The sequence below is a fragment of the Cavia porcellus genome, unplaced genomic scaffold (genome assembly GCF_034190915.1).
Source record: "Cavia porcellus strain 051 isolate PalLab524CR breed Dunkin Hartley unplaced genomic scaffold, mCavPor4.1 scaffold_49, whole genome shotgun sequence".
Lineage (NCBI taxonomy): Eukaryota > Metazoa > Chordata > Mammalia > Rodentia > Caviidae > Cavia > Cavia porcellus.
The window spans coordinates 5,364,548-5,381,981 of NW_026947532.1; the positions used below are offsets into that span (position 1 = coordinate 5,364,548).

Below are 17,434 nucleotides of genomic sequence, written 5' to 3' on the forward strand. Positions count from 1 at the left end.
GGGAACCTTGTTTTAAAAATCAACCAGTCAAGGGCCAGGGATTTAGCTCAGTGGCATAAATGCCTGCCAGGCAAGTGCAAGGTTGTGAGTTTGATCCCTGGTTCTCCCTCCAAAAAAAAAAAAATCAACCAGTCAATTAACAGTCAATCTGTGTTGTGGCAGCAGACTCACTAATTTACTACACCAGTAAATCAAGTATATTTTCTGCACACACATCCTGTGCCATAAAAAGCTGTTTAAAACAAACTGGGTGGGCAGCATAGCTCAAGTGTAGAATGTGTGCTTAGCATGCACGGAACCTGGGGTTCGAATCCCAGCACTGAAAAAACAAGGGAGAAAAAACCCCCTTATTCGCTGGCACTGGAAGTGACTCCCTCAGCTAGAACCCTTAACACTGGTGAGGGGACAGTGTGTGCTTATGCCTTGCCTTCTGTTTCGCAACGGGTGTTGCTGTGCTGCCCGGGCTTGTCAAGGAACCCTCCTGCCTCAGCCCCTACTGGCTGTGAAGCTCGGACCACAGGTGTGCACCTCGTGCCAGACATGCATCCTGGTTAGGAAAATCTCCACTTCAGGCTCCTGGTGAGGACAGTAAGACTCGCTGATGGCTCTTTAGGTGTCACTCTGGCTGTGCCAAAGAACGTTAGGTTCTGCTCATTAAGTGTTTTCAGCCCGAGTTCATGTCTGAAGCTTACTCTGAAGGATGTTGAAAAATATGCACACAAAACAAATTTGGCATTTTGATGAGTGTTTTACTCACTATGGACTGGAGCTGCTGGTTTTATGGGTGTTCTTTACAGGGATTTGTTTTTTGCAATGCTGGGGATAAACCGAGGCCTCAGGCTAGCCTGGTGCTCTACCCCGAGTATCCCCAGCCCACTTTAAAGGGTTTTTTCTTTTCTTTTTTTTTTTGTCTTTTTTTCTTTTTATCGGTACCGGAAATTGAACTCACGACTGCCTGCTTGCAAGGCAAGGGTTTTTTCTTTTAATCTGTGAATTTGAATTTTTTTTTTTTTTTTTTTTTTTTTTTGAGTCCAGCTCTTGCTATGTGATTCAGGCAGGCTTTGAACTTGTGATTCTCCTGCCTCGGCCACCCAAATGCTTGACCAGGCCCAGGCTAGCCCTGACCACTGCATCGCCCACCGGACATGTGGATACCCTCAGGCTGCTGAGGAACCCCGCCCGATGGGATCACAGCTCCCTTCCCCTTGCTCCTCCCCACCCGGCAACTCCCTAACACGGGAGAGCGCCCCCCCTCCAGTACCCAGCAGCAACAGGAGGCAGGGCTGGGCCCAATCTTTTATTTGACTTAGGTAGACGGGGCGCTCTGCCCAATACAGGTGGAAACTGCGTGTGCAAGCTGCGGTGTAAACAAAGGCAGGGAAAATGCCTTCTGGTAAGGGGCAAACCAAGTGGGCCACTCTCAGAGTGCTAAGTGCAAAGAAACGGAATGTGGGATGCCGCGGGGGAGGAGCCACGCTCACGCCTGTGGGCCCTCATGGCGGGGACCTTCTGCAGCCCCCAGCCAGCCCTTCCCGCTCCAGGCTGGAAGAGGCCTCTGCTTCTCCCACGTGTCCTGGAACCCGGAAGGGGCAGAACCTCCGAGAAAAGTGTTAAGGCAATAAATAAAACTGTGGCTCCGGCAAGAACACTGGCAGGATCCCTGCAGCCACACTGACCAAGGCTGCCAGGTGGCCCAGCCCCACACCAGGCACCTTCCCCACTGCGAGAAGGTGAAGCGTCAGGCAGTTTCTGGCCCCAGTGACAGGGACCTGGTCCATCTGTGAACACCCTGGCCTCCCCGCCATGGTCCCTGGGACCCTCACTCTGGGGCAGCCGATGGCAACACAGGTGATGGGGCCAAGGGGGCCCTGGTCCCAGCCCCAGCTCTGAGCTCAGCACCACCCAGGAACTTTCAGGTTCACAGAAGAGGTGGCAGGGGAGGGGACCCCCTTTGGTGGCAGAGGTGGTAGGATGACATCTTTGGCAGGGGCGGGAGAGGAGGGCAGAGTACTTGGGTGGTGCCTGGGGCACAGAGCCACCTCAGTCCCACCCTGGAGGGCCTGGGCCACCTGCTCATCCCCCCACCCTGCAGTAGCTGCAGACTCTGGGGTGGTAGCCAGGGTGGGACCTGCAGACAACCCGGTCTGAGACACACAGCTGCCAGGCACTCAAGAGTCCCGCCACCTCCTCCTTACCACCATCCTCCTGGGGCCCTGGCTCTTCTGGATCCAACTGTCCTCAATGCCCCCTTCCCCAGGACCTTCCTCTCCTGCTGTCCCTGGAGTCCTCCAGGGCCCCAGCCTTGGGGCTCCACCCTCACTGGTGAACACTGCCCTCGGCTGCCCTGGTGCTTGGCTGCCACCCAGAGGGGGCACAGCGACTCTGCTGTCACCGTCACCAGTGCAAGTGGGACCTGGACAGCCAGGTCCCCTCCAGCCTGTGCCTGCAGCTACTACAGCTCCACTGGGGGTCCGTTCCCGCGGGGCAGTGCCCCGTTGAGGCTGACACTGCTGGCCGCCGGTGCCCCCAAGTAGCCCAGCAGGATCTCGCTGCGGCGCCGGGACAGCTGGAGGATGTCTTCAGCCAGCGCGGGTACCGAGGTGTAACGCACGTTGTCCAGGTCGAACATGTCCCGCAGGTACTGCACGATCTGATGCTGGGAACATGGGGCAGGCGGGGCTGGGTCCCCAAGCCACACAGCCAGCCCTTCCTCCCCCACCCATGCTCCGAGCTCCTGGGCACAGAGAGGGGCGCCGGACCCTGCCCACCTTGAAGAAAGCACAGACTTCTGTGAGCTGCGGCTTGGGGCCGAGGAAGCCAAAGGCCAGCACGGGGCTGACATGCTCCGATACGGAGTAGAAGTGGGAGATGAAGCCATCAGGCACCTGTGTCGGGGAGGTTCAGGAGTGGAGCTGGGGCAGGGCGGGGACCCTGGCACACAGTGCGGGCCTTCGCAGCCCAGCTTTCCACATCTGTAGCAGGGGCCCCTGGGCTACTGTGTGCATACAGGCCAGGGCCAGGTGGCCGCAGCAAGGGGCACTGGCAGCCAGCCTTTGATAGGCAGCAGGACCACAGGTAGAGAGGGGGCAGTGAGTACCCACTGTCTGCCCTCCCAGGGTGCCCCTACCCCTTGGGGTGCCTGGTTGGGTCCAGATGGCGTGGCCTCAGGAAGAGGTAAAGGGGACCTGCATGACCTTTGGGAGTCCCAGCCACTAGAGGAAGGATGTAAAGCTGGGCAGCAGTGTAGGGAGTGCTGAAGGCCAGAGGGGCAGAGGCCAGGTGGGGGTCGTGTCACCTATCTGCCAGCTGACCAGGGCCCAGGGTCACTCACCATTAGGAGCCGCCTTTTGGCTTTCAGGACTGACCAGCATGCAGTGGCCAGGGCCTAAAGCAGAGGGGATCCAGCCCTGTGAGAAGTGTTACACCTGCTGGCCCTGACCGCACCACCCATGCAGGAGGCCCAAGGCTGCGGCATTCTCCCCGAGCTCGCATCCCTAGCCACCCAGGGCTGCAGGGCAGCAGGAGTCACAGACGCCACAATTTATCTTTTTCCTTTTTCCTTTGGTTTTGTGAGACAGGGTCTCACAATGCAGTTCAGGCTGGCCTTGAACTCACTACGTAACCTAGGCTGGTTTTGAACAGATGGTGATCCTCCTGCCTCAGCCTCCTGAGGCACCCAAGTGTGCACCGCCACACCCAATTTGTTTTCCTGGTTCTAATTTAATGGCTGCATCAACAACTGGTAGAATTAAAGCCACCTCAGTGACCAAGTGAACCCAGACGGCTGCAAATGCCTTCCCCATGGGTCGCCTTAGAACAAGCCCAAGGCTGCAGCCTCAGACTTTGGGGGTGGCCCAGGAGCAGGGCAGGGGGCTGGGGAGCACCCAGGGCAGTGGCCTACCGTCTCCTTAAAGCTGTCAGACAGCCAGCGGTTCCGCAGCACAGCGAGCACAGAGGATGGCGGGTTCTCCAGGTCCTCGAAGGCGTCCATGAGGATGAAGTCGAGCACGATGTCGAAGAAGCCCATGCACACCACCTGCGGGCCAGCAGGCAGGGGGTGCGGCTGGGCAGGGGTGCATGCAGGCTTATGCGTAGCATCCCCTCTGCTCTGTGCTGGGGGCAGGGGCAGGACCCGGACCCAGACCCAGACCCAGAATGGTGCACCTCACATGCACCCCCTCCCCGCTCGCTTGGAGACCCTTGCTTGGCAGGGCCGACTCACCCCGCGGCCCTCCAGCTCCAGCCGTGTGCTGGCCCAGGTCTCGGGCCGCAGGGCGTAGCTCAGCATCTCCTCATAACTCTCCAGGAAGCCCTTGGGGCTCTGTGGGGAGAAGCAGCCTGTTCCGGCTGGTAGAGTCCAGAGGCCCCGGCTGCACAGTCCACAGGGACCGGCCGGCAGCGGCTAGGGATGGACATGCCAGGGCTTGCTGGGAGCACTGGCCAGGGAGGAAACAAGGGCAGGAGGGTCCTGCCACCAGAGTGCACCTCACGGGGGACGGGGTGTCCGGCACAATGCAGGCCGCTGCTGTGTCCTGGAGCCAGGCCCGGCCCTCCAGCTTGACCTCACTTCACAGGACAGAGCCAACACGCAGTGCGAAATTGGGGGGCTAAGCATCCAGACCTCCAGGGCCTGCATTCCCAAGGCGGTTCCCATAATGAAGTTGGCCCATGGCATAGACACTTCCCATACCCAGCCACTAAAGCTGCCTCGAGGCCTGGGAATACAATCTGCTGGAAGGCGTGGGGGTGCACACCAGTAATCCCAGCACTCAGGAGGCCGAGGCAGGAAGACTGCCAGGAGTCTGAGACCAGCCTGAGCTACCTAGTGAGTTTAAGGCTAGCCTGAACTGCGTACTGAAACTTTGTCTAAAAAAGCAAGAAACACAGTTCGCTGCAGTGGGTCTGCACTTAGAGACACAAAGAGTGTGTGCCCAGGTCTGTCCTAAGCAGGAATGAGCTAGGCTGCACAGCTGACAGCAAACACGGGTGGGGGGTGGGGGGTGGGGGGGGTGGGGGGGTGCGCAGGCAGCGCTGTCTCGGACAGGTAGGGGACAAGAGCAAATGAGGACTTAAAAATCGTCTCCCAGCATGTGGGAAAAGACTTGAGGAGAGTCCTATTCAAAAGCTCTCCTCCCGAGCAGGGGGTAGCGGTGCTTGCCCGTAATCCCAGCACTCAGGAGGCTGAGGCAGGAGGGTCAGTGCCAGTTCAAGGTCAGCCTGGGCTACACAGTGAGGCCATCTCTAAACAAATAAAAGCTGTGTACCAATTCATTAAAACACACCTGCCTGGCACACACAAGGTCATGAGTTTGATTCCCAGTACCAAAACAAAACAAAATGAAACAAAACACACACGGCCAATAAACATGAAAAACTATACCACTTTAGCCGTGACCAAGAAGCAGAAAGGAACAGATAAAATAATACAGATTTAAAGGTTGCTATTAGCTGGGTATAGTGGCACATGCCTGTAATCTCAGCACTTGGAAGGCTGAGGCAGGAGGATTGCTGTGAGTTCAAGACCATCTTGAGCTACAAAGTGAGCCCAAGGCCAGCCTGGACTGCATAGCAAGACCCTGTCTAAAAAAGACAAAAAAGAAAACGCTGTTATTACCCTCGTGGGCTAAGATTTGGGGAAACCCTCGCTCATGCAGGGAGGATAGAAGTGGCAAGACCTGCTGGCCTGTAACGTGGGTGGTCTGAGACACCACCGCAGAGGGCTGACCGAGCAGTGACCTGTGACGTGAAAAGCAAGTGCCACCCACAGGTCACATGAGGGACCTGGACAGACCACAGCCAGCCCACAAGACAGTGACCCTGCAATCTGGAAGTCACCCCAGGCCTATGTTGGAAAGGTACCCGCCTACACTTTTGCCCATCGGGCCATGCTGCAGGCCATTGGGAGAGCACGTGGGCTGGGAAAGGGCACACACTGTCCAGGTCCATGGTGCCCACAGCCTGGCTGCCTGTTTTACAGTGGTTAAATCTGTGCAACTCCGCTGTGTTGGAATCCAAAATAGGAGCTCTGCTATCTGACACTGGCCCAGGGAAATAAACCTCAACCTGCAGGGAACGGTGGCATGAGCCTGTAATCACAGCCCTCTAAGAGGCTGAGACAGGAGAGTTACAAGTTCCAGCCTACAGTGCACAAGTTAGTGACTCACAAGACTCTGTCTCAAAAAATACAATGGGCTGGGGACTTAGTTCAGTGACAAGAGCGCCCTGGGACCACAAAATGAAACAAAGCAAAACGACAAAACCCTACCCTGCTCCCTGTTCCCCCATGGCCGAAGCATAAACACAAAGCGCCTGTGCTTGGTTTTAATTTTTTTTTCAAACAACAATTAAAACTAGGAATTGAATACGCATCTGGGGAAAGCTATGTGGGGAAGAAAAGCTGGCCCAGCCCCCACCCAGTACCTTCTCGGCCTTGGTCATCAGCCCTGTCACCATCTGCCGGCCGACCTCCCCAAAGAACAGCTGATTCCCTGGGTCCTCCAGAAGCCCCTGGAGGAGGGGACAGAGTGACAGCTGGTGGGTGGGCAGGCCTGGCTGTGCCAGCTTGCGTGAGCCCCTCCTGGCCACCATTCCCAGAAGCCACACCCACCTCAAAGGCCTGCCGGACACAGTGCAGTTTGGCCAGGAAGTCCTGGTCACTGTAGCAGCCAAGCAGCTCGGTCCTGGGGGCGGGGGGAGATAGGGGGCAGACAGCATCATATTGTGGCTCTGCTGCCCTTTACCAAATCACCATGCCTTCAAAGTTCTGTTTGAACTTTCAACCATGTTTCATCAGTGGACTTAAGTTTTTGTTTTTGAGATGGAGTCTTGCTTAGCTACCCAGGTTGGTCTTGAATTTGAGATCCTCCTGCCTCAGCCTCCCAAAGTTTTGGAATTACAGGTGTACACTAGCGCACCAGGCAACCAGTGGACTTTTGAATATGCTTCAGCCTGCCAGCCATGGTCAGAAAACCAAGCCCTGTGTTTTGTCCCTTCAGGAAGTTCCTGGGGGATGGCCAAGAGGGCACCAAGGATGCACAGGGAAGGACGCTGAGGCCATCTATTCAAGGCCATGCACTGCACAGTGGCCGAGCCTGGAGAGAGCCGGGTCTGCTCTCCCGTGCCCTGGGTTCCTGGCTGCTGCTGCAAAGGGCTACGTCAGGACGGGGCTGGGGACTGTGGCCACTGTGGTGCTGTGACCATATCCTCTGCCAGCCTGGAGTAGGAGGAGAACTGCTAGGCGATTCTCTGCGTCTGTCACTGTAACCCTGATCCCCAACCTGCCTGCAGCCCCGACCCACGCGTCCTCACCGGAGGGTCCGGCAGAGGACCTTGCCCTCCTTCACCAGCTGCAGGGCCTCCTCGTAGGCAGCAGCGGGTCTGGAGAGCGGCACTGGGAAATCTCCAGCCTGCAGGGACTCGAAGAGCTAGGGAGGGTGCACAGGAAGACAGCAGGTGAGCAGGGTCACCTTGGACCCATCACCTGCCCTTCTCCTGGGGAACCTGAGGGGACGTGGCCTGAGTTCGAGTCTGGTTCTGGCCCATAGCATCGCCTTCCCAGGGAGCTGTCCCAGGGTAGTGCATGGACACAGGCTGCTGTCCTCCACTCCAGGCCAAGACACCCTGACAACCCGGCCATGCCAGGCGACTGGTGTCAAGGGAGGGGACAGTGTGGGCTGAACCCTTAGGGACCTCTGGTGTCACCCAGGGCTGCTGCCTCTGGCTTCTCGGGGCTCCTTCTCCCCAGCAAAGTCGCCGAGTCCCCAGGAAGTGGAGCTCATTTCCCACCTGCCGGTGCCCCAAGCCAAATCACCTCAGTGGCTGAGAAGAAGGAGTCCTCGGAGGTCAGGCTGTCCACGTCGTCAGCCCGCAATCGCAGCGAGCCCTCGGTCAGGGGCAGCATGAGAGTCCGCTCTGGAAGAGCAGTGCATGGGGGGCTGAGCCCAGTCAAAAGCAACCCTGGAACCCAGGCCTGCTCCCAGGGGCCTCGTCGTGGTCTATCCTGCTGCCCCACCCACCCTTGAGTTTCCCCATCTGTGCCACAAGACACCTGGCAGGGGGGCCCCTGCCCAGCACCGTGGCTCACCCAGGTCAAGCAGCACGCTGTCAGCGGGGAAGGTGGAGCCGAACTCCTCCTGCAGGTGGTAGGCGCGGTGCAGCAGCAGCTCCAGCTTCTCCGCAAACTCCCGCCGCTGTGACTCTGGCTGCAGGTGAGGGCGGGAGGGACGGCTCAGGCTGGCACCTGTGCCCTGAGACAGCAGGCGCAGCCACGTGAAGCCACAAGAGGTGACACACAGCCAGTCCCCACCCAAACACGCTAGGAGCGTGGGACACACAGGATGGTGGCCACTGCTGCCAGAGAGAAATGTGAACTGTCACAGCAGACTATAGTGTGGGTCGTACGGTAAAATGATCAGACTCTCGATTCAGGGGGAAGATCTTGCTAAGTTGCCCAAGCTGAGCTGGAACTTGCAATCCTCTTGCCTCAGCCTCCCAGAGTGCTGGCCCGACGGATGTGCACCACAGGCTCCCAATCATCCTTTCTGGTCTCACATGCCCACTAGCAATGAGCAAGGGCTGGACTTCCCTCAGTCTCCGGCCCTCGCTGTCCCTTTTTGGGGTCACAGCCATCCTGGGGGTGCTACCTAAATATAGTTTCCCATTTGTTTTCTTTTGGTTCTGGGATGGAAGCCAGGGTCTCCCCTCGAGCTCGAGGCCAGCCTGGGCTACACAGCGCGACCAGGTCTTAAGATAACTGCACGCCCCCTGCTCACCAACCCCGCACAGGACTGGGAGGTAGGGGACCTTGGTGAAGTCCCCACCTCTGACAGGGCCTCGGAAGTTGTCTCCGGGTGCCGCAGGCTGTCCCCGTGTGTTGGGGTGCCGCCGCTGTCCCCACACTGGCCCACGCTCAGCGCCTGCTCCCACTTCTGCAGCGCCTCCTCGAACAGTTCCATGCCTGGGCGCAGATGCGGGGAGAAGACATGGTCCGGCCCCAATGCCTTGCCATGGGTGTGGGCATGGGGTAGGGGGGCCGCGGAGGGAGGTGCACACCCGGTTTGGCCAGGGCTGGGGCCTTTGCAGAGCTCTGCTCGGATCAGTCCTGACCCCAGAAAGCATGGCTTGGGCAGGGCAGGGCAGGGCCAGGGCAGGGCAGGGCCAGGGGCAGCCCCTGCTGCACCTTGCACGTAGAGGCTCTCGGCGCTGCCGTTGGTGGCGGGCATCGGCTCCTCCAGCCCGCGGGCCTCCCACTGTCCGGAGCATGCAGCTGTAGGGCTGGACGAGTTCACTGCCATCATCTGGGGGCCAAGGGCAGGAACAGGAGTGAGGTATCGTTGCCCCTCTGCCTGACCATGCAACACAGTCAATGGCCTCCCAGGAGCCATCCTGAGCGAGCCTGGTAGTGTCCCTGCCCTCCCAATGGCCTGGATCCTGGGTCCTCCCAGGCATCTCCCCAATGGCAGGAGGTACGGTGGCTAGCCTGGCCCTGGAAGAGCAGCCCCCAGTGACACCCACCCCAAGCCTGTCCTGCCTGGCATCTTGGGAACTGTTCTGCTGGTCAGACTAGGGTGACACAGCACTCACATGTGCCAGGCCTGGCTGTCACCCTTGGCAAGAGGACAAATCCCTCTCCCACTCACCTGTGACGCCATGGTGGTGCCAGCCCAGGGCTGGGCACGGAGCCACTTGAGAGCTGACAGCCAGATAGGGCAAGGAACCCTGGCCTTGCTCCAGGATAGAAGGGCTCCCTCTGTTCTCCTGACCTCCAGACCCTCAGCACCTCGCAGTGCCCTGTTTCTTGGTAGGTGCCTGCCACCCGCCTGCCCACTGCTCACCGAGGCCAGGCTGTGGGAGGAGCCTGAGCGCTTGCTGGGCTCGATGGAGGAAATGCCACTGAGGGTGTCATTGCTCTTGCTGCTGGGGCTCTGCACTCTGCGGCTGGAGTAGCCTGTGGGGGACAGAGGGCGGTCACTCAGCTGCCCCCCATCCCAGGCCTGCTCGGACCAAGCATCTGGGCACAAGTGCTGCCCTCCTATATCAGGGACCACAGGGCCCCAAGTCTGGGCGCAGACAGAGGAAAACGGGGCCTCCTGCTGTCCCACTCACTGCCACTGCTGTCACCTGGAACAGAGGAGGGTCCTGGACCTGCTGGGAGGCGCTGAGAATCAAGTGAGGCCACTTCCCCGCTCCTTACTTAGTTCTCCTATGTTGTTGATTGACTGACTGAGATTAGTCTTCTTTCCAAAGGGGTTGAGATAACTTTTAAAAATATACAACTGGGATGCTGAAGCAGGAGGATCATAAGTTTGAGCCCAACCTAAACAATTTAGAAACTTTGAGAGGGCTTGTCCCAAATAAAAAAAATAAAAGACAGACCTGGCAGCCAGGCATATACCTATAATCCTAGCACTCTGGAGGCTGAGGCAGAAGGACTGCCTTGAGTTTGAGCCCAACCTGGACTATGCAGTGAGTCCTTGTCTCAAAAAACCAAGATTTTCCTTTCCTTTTTTTTTTTTTGGACTGGGATCAAATTCATGACCTCACACCCACCAGGCAAACGCTTGAGCCACTGAGCTAAATCCCTGGCCCTCCAAGAATTTTTTTAAGTGAGAAAAGTGGGGCCAGGGGTGCGGCTCTGGGAGAGCTAGGCTTGGCATCACAAGGCCCAGGTAAAGGAGAAGGGAACAAAAGAGGTGAAACGAGAAAGCGCAGGGACACAGTGCACGCAGGCACGAGGCCAGGGCAGATGAGCTCCAGGCCGCTGTAGGTAAGGCAAGGAGGCCATCATGGACATCTGGGGCCCCAGATCACCTTCTTCCAACTGCGAAGATAAAACTCTTCTAATGACAGCTCAGGAGTGAGACTCATTTTCCTAGGGGGCTTGCTTTGGTTTTGTTTCAGTTTTTGGTCTTGGCTTTTGGAGACAGGGTCTCTCCCTGTGTGGCCTGGGCTGGCCTCACACTCACAACCAATGCCTGGCCTCAGCCTCCAGACTGCTGGGATGACAGGTGTGCACCATCACACCCAGCTGAGTCTTGCTTCTTTTTTTTTTTTTTGTCTTTTTCATTTTTATCGGTACCAGGGATCAAACTCATGACTGACTGCTTGCAAGCAGGTGCTTATGCCGCTGAGCTAAATCCCCAGCCCCCAGACTTGCTTCTTAAAAACAGGTTCCTCCTGAGATAAGCGCCTCGGAGAACTCCCTGCCTGGGAAGTGACCAGGAAAATCCTCAGGTGTGGCCGACAGCAGTGGCACATGGTAAAGAGGATGAGAAAGTCTAAAACCACAGCACCAACCACAAGGTGGGCTAGCACCGCCAGGGCTGGGAGCAGAGACAGGGCGATGTAAAGGGTATGGGAGGAGACTGCAGGGACACGACAGTGACTATGTGTGTGTGTGTCAAAGCTCAGAAATGAGCCAGACAGGGGTACACGCCTGTCATCCCAGCACTCCAGGAGGCTGAGGACTGCAAACTGAAGCTCAGCCTGGCCGACTTAGGAAGAACCTGCTTCAACCAAAAACAAAAACAGACATCAACCAGGCTGGGGATAGAGCTCAGTATGAAGGTCCTGGGTTCTGCCCCCAGGGCTAGAAAGAAAAAAGAAAAACCTCGTCCAGAACCTGCTGTCCAGCCCCAGCCACTCTGCACCATGTGCTGTTCAAGGGTCCTTGGATCGGGGCCCCTGTAGACCCAGCGCCACTGACTGAACTGGACCAGACCGCACTGGACCACACATGCAGCATTCCGGCCCCATCATCACGTCTAACACTGAGTGGAGCTGGCTGTGAAATGGAAGGCACTGGCCTGAGACCCCACAGCAGTGTGATGCCCACCTTTCTTCACCGACGGTGCCTTCCGGGCCAGAACGAAGGGCAGGGGCACCGCGCCCAGCTGCTGGCCTCCCACCTCAGGCCCCGCCTGCTTCTTCTTCCGCCGACGCCTCTTCAGCTGGTGGGCAGCCAGGGCCAAGGCCACTGTGCCCAGGGCCGTGGCAAAGAGGACCTTCCGCAGGCCCGGCGTCAGTCGTAGCTGTGAGAATGCAGTCTGTGGGAGATCAGGGGCTGGGTTAGGTCGGCTCCACAAGAGCTGTCCCAGGAGCACCAAAGGAGTGACAGAGGAGGCAGCCACCCCGGAATGGGACCTGCCCCGCCTCTGCGAAACGTGGACGGCAGACACATTACAAGAGGGCCGAGCCTCGAGAGGCATCCTGCTAGCCACCAGCCCTGATGGTCACGGCTGCCGTGCCAGGCTCTGTGCTAGGAGCTGGCCTGGGTATGGGGTGGAGCCTTGTCACTTTTCAGACAAGGACACTGAGGTCAGGCCACACATGCATGGTGACAGACACAGAACTTGAATCCAGTCCTTAAAGTTGGTAGCATTCACTCCACCAGGCCGCTCCATCTGAGGCTCCCTGCTGCCCACCCCTGCCCACCTCCCAGGGAGTCCTGTGGAGAAGCTTCCCCTAGGACAGAGCTGGAGGAAGCGTGGGGGCCTGGTCAGCCTGAACCTCCAAGGCTGTCGGGACCAGCGACACTGATCCCTTCTTCAAACCGAGAAGCTGGGGCTGGGACTTGAGGAACCTTGGGGTGAAGACTGGGGTCTGCTCTCCCAGCCCCAGGGGACGCCAGGCTGAGCGGCTCAGGACTTCATGAGGTGTGCAGGGGAAGGGCAGGGCTCCTGCCTGGCCTGGTCCTCACCTGCCCAAAGGTGGTGTAGAGGAAGACGGGGATCTCAGCCACCGTCATGGCCAGCGCTTGGATCATGGACACACCTTCGGCACGCCGGAACGCCATTGCAGCGTCGGTGCCTGGGTGGGAGCCCACGGGGCCAGGGGCTTCCACGCAGGATGTCTTCAGCTGGTGGTTGGCTGGGTCCTGGGCACCGTCCACACCCCAGCAGGACAGGGACACTCATACCAGAGGGTCCCTCCACAGGGCTGAGGGACAGACATGAGAAAGTGCACACATGGGTCAAATTGCTCCAGGTAAGATTTATACGCGTGCCAATACCCTGAAAGGTATGTGGATCCAAGCAGACATGACATGATCACAAATAGGCACCCATGGACACAAACAGAGGCACGCAGAGTGCCCGTGGAGTGCAGGACTGAGCAGAGGGAATGTCCAGACACGGGCTTGCAATGAGGCCCTAGCCCTGGGCACCTGCCAGCAGGCAGCCACCCAGATGCCCACAGACCCTGTGCCCACCTTGAGCCGAGAGAGAGGAAGGCAGCAGCCTGGCCATGTTGACCCGAGGGGCCTAGGGCCTAGGTTACGCATGCGTCATCCTCCAGTGTCGGGTATTCTGCCTCTTTCTCAGCCTCTTTAAACACACAGGCCAGGTGCTGAACAAAATCTGCAAGCCTCCGCCTAGAAATAGTGACATCTTTTCCTCCTCCCACGAGGCAGAGTGTAGTTCCTTTCTAAGCACCACACCATAAAGTACAGCGGGCTCCAGCTCCCGGCGCGGCCACAGCCTGGGCAGCATGTGTGTGCTGAGTTCTTTCACCAACTCACCACAATTCTGTGAAGCAGGGGCCACATATCCTGTCCCGTCCCACCTCCCCCCACCTTCCAACTGAGGAAACTGAGTCTCAGGGCAGCCAGGTGGAGTCCAATGTCACACGGCTGATACATGACACAGTCCAGGTGGATCAAGGGCTCTTGGACTCTAGACTCTGCTCGAATGCACACCCTGTGGCTAAATTTGACAGGGAGCAAGAAATGCAGACCCGGCAGAACCACAGAGGACAAGGACAGCTATTCCAGGACCTTCTGAGAAGCCCCCAGGGTACCAAGCTGCCCCATTCCAAGGCTGGGCTTGCTCACACAGCCTGAACCTCAAGATACTGCAGGTTGCTCCCCAATGCCAACACCCAGCCGAAGGATGCCTTTAAGGTCTTCAGGACCACAAGCGGAAGGAACACACAGGCCAGGGAGACCCTGTCTGCTAGGAAGGCAGCCAAGTCACTGGCAGGTATAAGAGACAGCTTATCCCAGTGAGTGAGAAGGGCAGCTGGACAGGTCAGTCCAGAGCTGGGCTAGGATGTGAGGCAGGGAAATATGCTAAGGCAAACCCTGCCACACCATCAGCTTGCCAGGCAGCGGTGAGTATTGAGCTGTGACCCTGTGATTTCCAGTGTCAGGGTACTTGCAAGCCCCTCCTCCGCCACCCAGCTTGGCGGGCCTGGAGGCAGGCAGGACAACACCAGCTGAGGCTAAGCACTGCTTTCTCCCAGGCCAGGGATGCAACAGGCTCCCTGCTGAGGGCTCTGGGTTAGATCACTCACAGAACCCTTCAGGACAGGGAAACTGAGGCTCTGGAGGACAGCAACCTCGCCAAGGTCGCTCAAGTGCCCCCAGTTTAGGGGACTGAGGACCTCACGCTGCTTCCCAGCCCTGCTCATGACACTGCCACTTGTCATCCACACCACACTTGAAGGGCTTAAGAAGTTGGCACAGTCACAGAGATGAGGTGGGACACGCTCTCCAGCAGTCCAAGAGCCAGACAGGTGCTAACAGGGACTAAACCTGGTACCCTCTGCTGGGAAGGAAATCCCCCAGGTCCCACAGCCCCCTTCACTGCAAGGAGGGAAGAGGTCCAAATTCGGCCATCTATATGCCCTGCCCCTACCCCTAGCACAACGCAAGGCCTGAAGCAGGGAGGTCCGATGGCGAAAACTTCTTTCCCCGCATGAAAATCTCACGGCGATGCCCGCACTAGGCGGACACTTCCGATGCCCAGCACAGCCTGGCCCACCTAGACAGCAACCTCCCGCGCTCTGCGGTCTTGGGGAGGAACCCCCTAGCGCCATCTCCAGCCCCTTAACACAGCCAGCCTGGGCGCAGCCTTCTACCGCCCGGCCCTGGATGACCCCCGGTGCCTCGGGTCTGAAGTCCCACAGCCCAACCACCTGGATGTCCCCACGCGGAGTTCCGCGGCCACCCCCGCGCAGCGTCCTGCTCCCCTCGGCCTGGAGCACCGTTCCTGTAACCAGGACTTGCTCATCTACTCCGGGCACCATGTGCGGCCCGGCTCGGCCCCGTCCTTCTGGCCCCGGACCTGGGATACCCTTCAGGTCGCCCCGATGCCCTGCCGCGCTGCCCGGCCGGGGTGCCCGCTGCTTTCCTGGGCGCCTGAGCCCCGACACCTGCGCCAGCCCCGTGCTCTGCACAGGCCCGGTCCCCTCCACTCTGGGCCTCAGTCCCGGCCTCCACCGCGCAGCCCGGTGGGCTTATCTGGGCCGCATTCACTCACCCTCGAGCCCATCACTGCGGAAGGGCAGCGTCTCCTTCCCGGGCGGCAGCGCAACCAAACCCTTGCCGCTCGGGGGCGTGGCCCCGCGCCGGCCCAATCCAGCTCTGCCCAATGAGCGCCGCCAAACTAGTCTCCGCCCCCGAGGCTCCAGGCCAATGAGGCGAATCACGTGACCACCTGCCCCCCTCCCGCCTCTCCCGCCCTCTGTCCCGCCCCCTAAGTGCGGTTGAGGTGCGGAAGTAGTCTCTTCTCTCCCACGATTGGTCATCAGGATTAGATTGACACCGGCGGTTGAGTGAGGCGGAGCCACTCTAAAAGGGATGGAGGCAGAGCAGTCAAGCCTCGGACCTGGTTTCTGAAGGTCTGGTTGCTAAAGCTTGCCTACTTTAGCGCTAGTGCTTTGCACGTGGACAAGTCTGTCCTACTCTTTAAGTGCCCATTTCCAAACATCACCGCCTCTGAGCACTCGGGTCACTTCAAGTTCAAGGCCAGCTTGAGCTACATAGCGAGATCCTGCCACAAAACAAAACAAAACAAGAAAAACAGGGGCTGAGGATTTAGCTCAGGTGCCCAAGCGCCTACCTTGCAAGCGCGCAGCCGTGAGTTCGACCCCTGGTACCGGTTAAAAAGAAAGGGGGAAAAAAAAAAAAAGAAAGAAAGAAAAGTGGTGTCTGACACATACCAGGTGCTCCATGTGAGTTACTAATTTTTCTTTTTTAGTCAATGGGAGTTACTGAATGAATGAACAAATGGACTGTTTTTCCAGTCCAGGCATTCTACCTCGGGCCGCGAGCTTGCTGGCGCACATGCGCAGTCCACACACAGCTGAACTGGCTGCTACAGGTGTCAGGTGCTGGCTAAGGGAACACTGGCTCGCGCTCAGCTGCGAACAGTGGTGGCGTCAACGATCAATACCGACCATTCTTTTAATTTAAATGTGTATTTGCTATCAGTCCATGTTTCCAGTCTTTATTTGGTCCCCTTTCTCCCTCTACCCCAGTACAGCCAATGAAAAACCCATAGACACAGTCTCTGCATGCTTCTTAACAGCCTCTGGCACCCTTCTCCACATCCTCTCAGAGGAGAAGCAACAGCAGCACAGAGAGGTCAAGTCGTTTGTTCAAGGTCACACAACCAGGATGTCACTGACTCGGAACAAGAATTTTGAGCTCTGGGGTTCAAGAGCCTGGATTGGGCTGAGGGTGCAGCTCAGTGATAGAGCTTTTGCCTGGGCCCTAGGTTTCATCCCCAGTACTGGAGAGAGAGAGAGAGAGAGAGAGAGAGAGAGAGAGAGAGAGAGAGAGACAGAGACAGAGACAGAGAGACAGAGAGAAAGAGACAGAGAGAGAGAGACAGAGAGAGAGAGAGACAGAGAGAGAGAGACTGCCATGATAGCAACTCCTTTTTTTTTTTTTTTCCTTTTTATTGGTACCGGGGATCGAACTCACGACTGCCTGCTTGCAAGGCAGGTGCTTATGCCGCTGAGCTAAATCCCCAGCCCCTGCAACTCCTTTTTTTGTTTGTTTGTTTTTGTGGTACCAGGGATCGAACTTATAACCTCGAGCTTGTCAGGCAGATGCTTATGCCACTGAGCTAAATCCCCAGCCCTGTTTTTCTTTTTTGAGACAGAGTGTCACTATGTTGTTAAGGCTGGGCTTGAACGCACTATGCAACCCAGACTGGCCTGGAACTCAAGTCATCCCCCTGCCTCTGCCTCCCAAGTGCTGGGATTATAGGTATGTACTACCATGCCTGGCTGGTAGGTACTTTCTGTAATGCCAGCACTCCAGAGGCTGAGGCAGGACAAACTGAAACACCACAAACGCCACAAACTGAAAGCCAGCCTGGGTTTTATAGTGTACTCAAGGACAGCCTAACCTAGGTAGAGACATTTTGTCTCAAAAAAAAAATATTTTTTTTTTGTTTTTATCGGTACCAGGGATCGAACTCACGACTCCCTGCTTGCAAGGCAGGCGCTTATGCCGCTGAGCTAAATCCCCAGCCCCCCCCAACATTTTTTTGCCTTACAAGGTACATTTGAAATGTTCTCATTACACATATGAATTAATAGGTCACAAAATGAATAGATTAGGGAGATAGTTAATTAGCTTGATCTCATCACTCCACAGTGTAAACACACATCAAAATATTGCTTTGGCTGGGTGTGGTGGCACACA

General features: G+C 57.5%; 1 protein-coding gene across 3 annotated transcripts; it reads right to left on the reverse strand.

Moving 5' to 3' along the window:
- Window positions 1-1,284: 1,284 nt before the first annotated feature.
- Miga2 (mitoguardin 2) lies at window positions 1,285-15,427 on the reverse strand. Of its 3 annotated transcripts, none has more exons than XM_063244283.1 (16): window positions 15,258-15,427; window positions 12,698-12,936; window positions 11,834-12,044; window positions 9,834-9,946; window positions 9,179-9,296; window positions 8,820-8,956; window positions 8,084-8,201; window positions 7,811-7,911; window positions 7,309-7,424; window positions 6,608-6,680; window positions 6,421-6,507; window positions 4,223-4,402; window positions 3,902-4,036; window positions 3,332-3,385; window positions 2,769-2,885; window positions 1,285-2,656 (listed from the first exon to the last, which is right to left on the reverse strand). In XM_063244283.1, the coding sequence occupies exons 2-16, from the start codon at window positions 12,791-12,793 to the stop codon at window positions 2,453-2,455; spliced, it is 1,860 nt and encodes a 619-aa protein (XP_063100353.1). In that variant the 5' UTR covers window positions 12,794-12,936; window positions 15,258-15,427; the 3' UTR covers window positions 1,285-2,452. The 3 variants fall into 3 exon arrangements, with proteins under 3 accessions (XP_063100353.1, XP_063100352.1, XP_063100354.1); XM_063244282.1 differs by lacking the exon at window positions 15,258-15,427 and adding an exon at window positions 13,208-14,168; XM_063244284.1 differs by lacking the exon at window positions 15,258-15,427 and adding an exon at window positions 13,208-13,570 and having other exon boundaries at window positions 4,223-4,321.
- Between the last annotated feature and the right edge of the window lie 2,007 nt (window positions 15,428-17,434).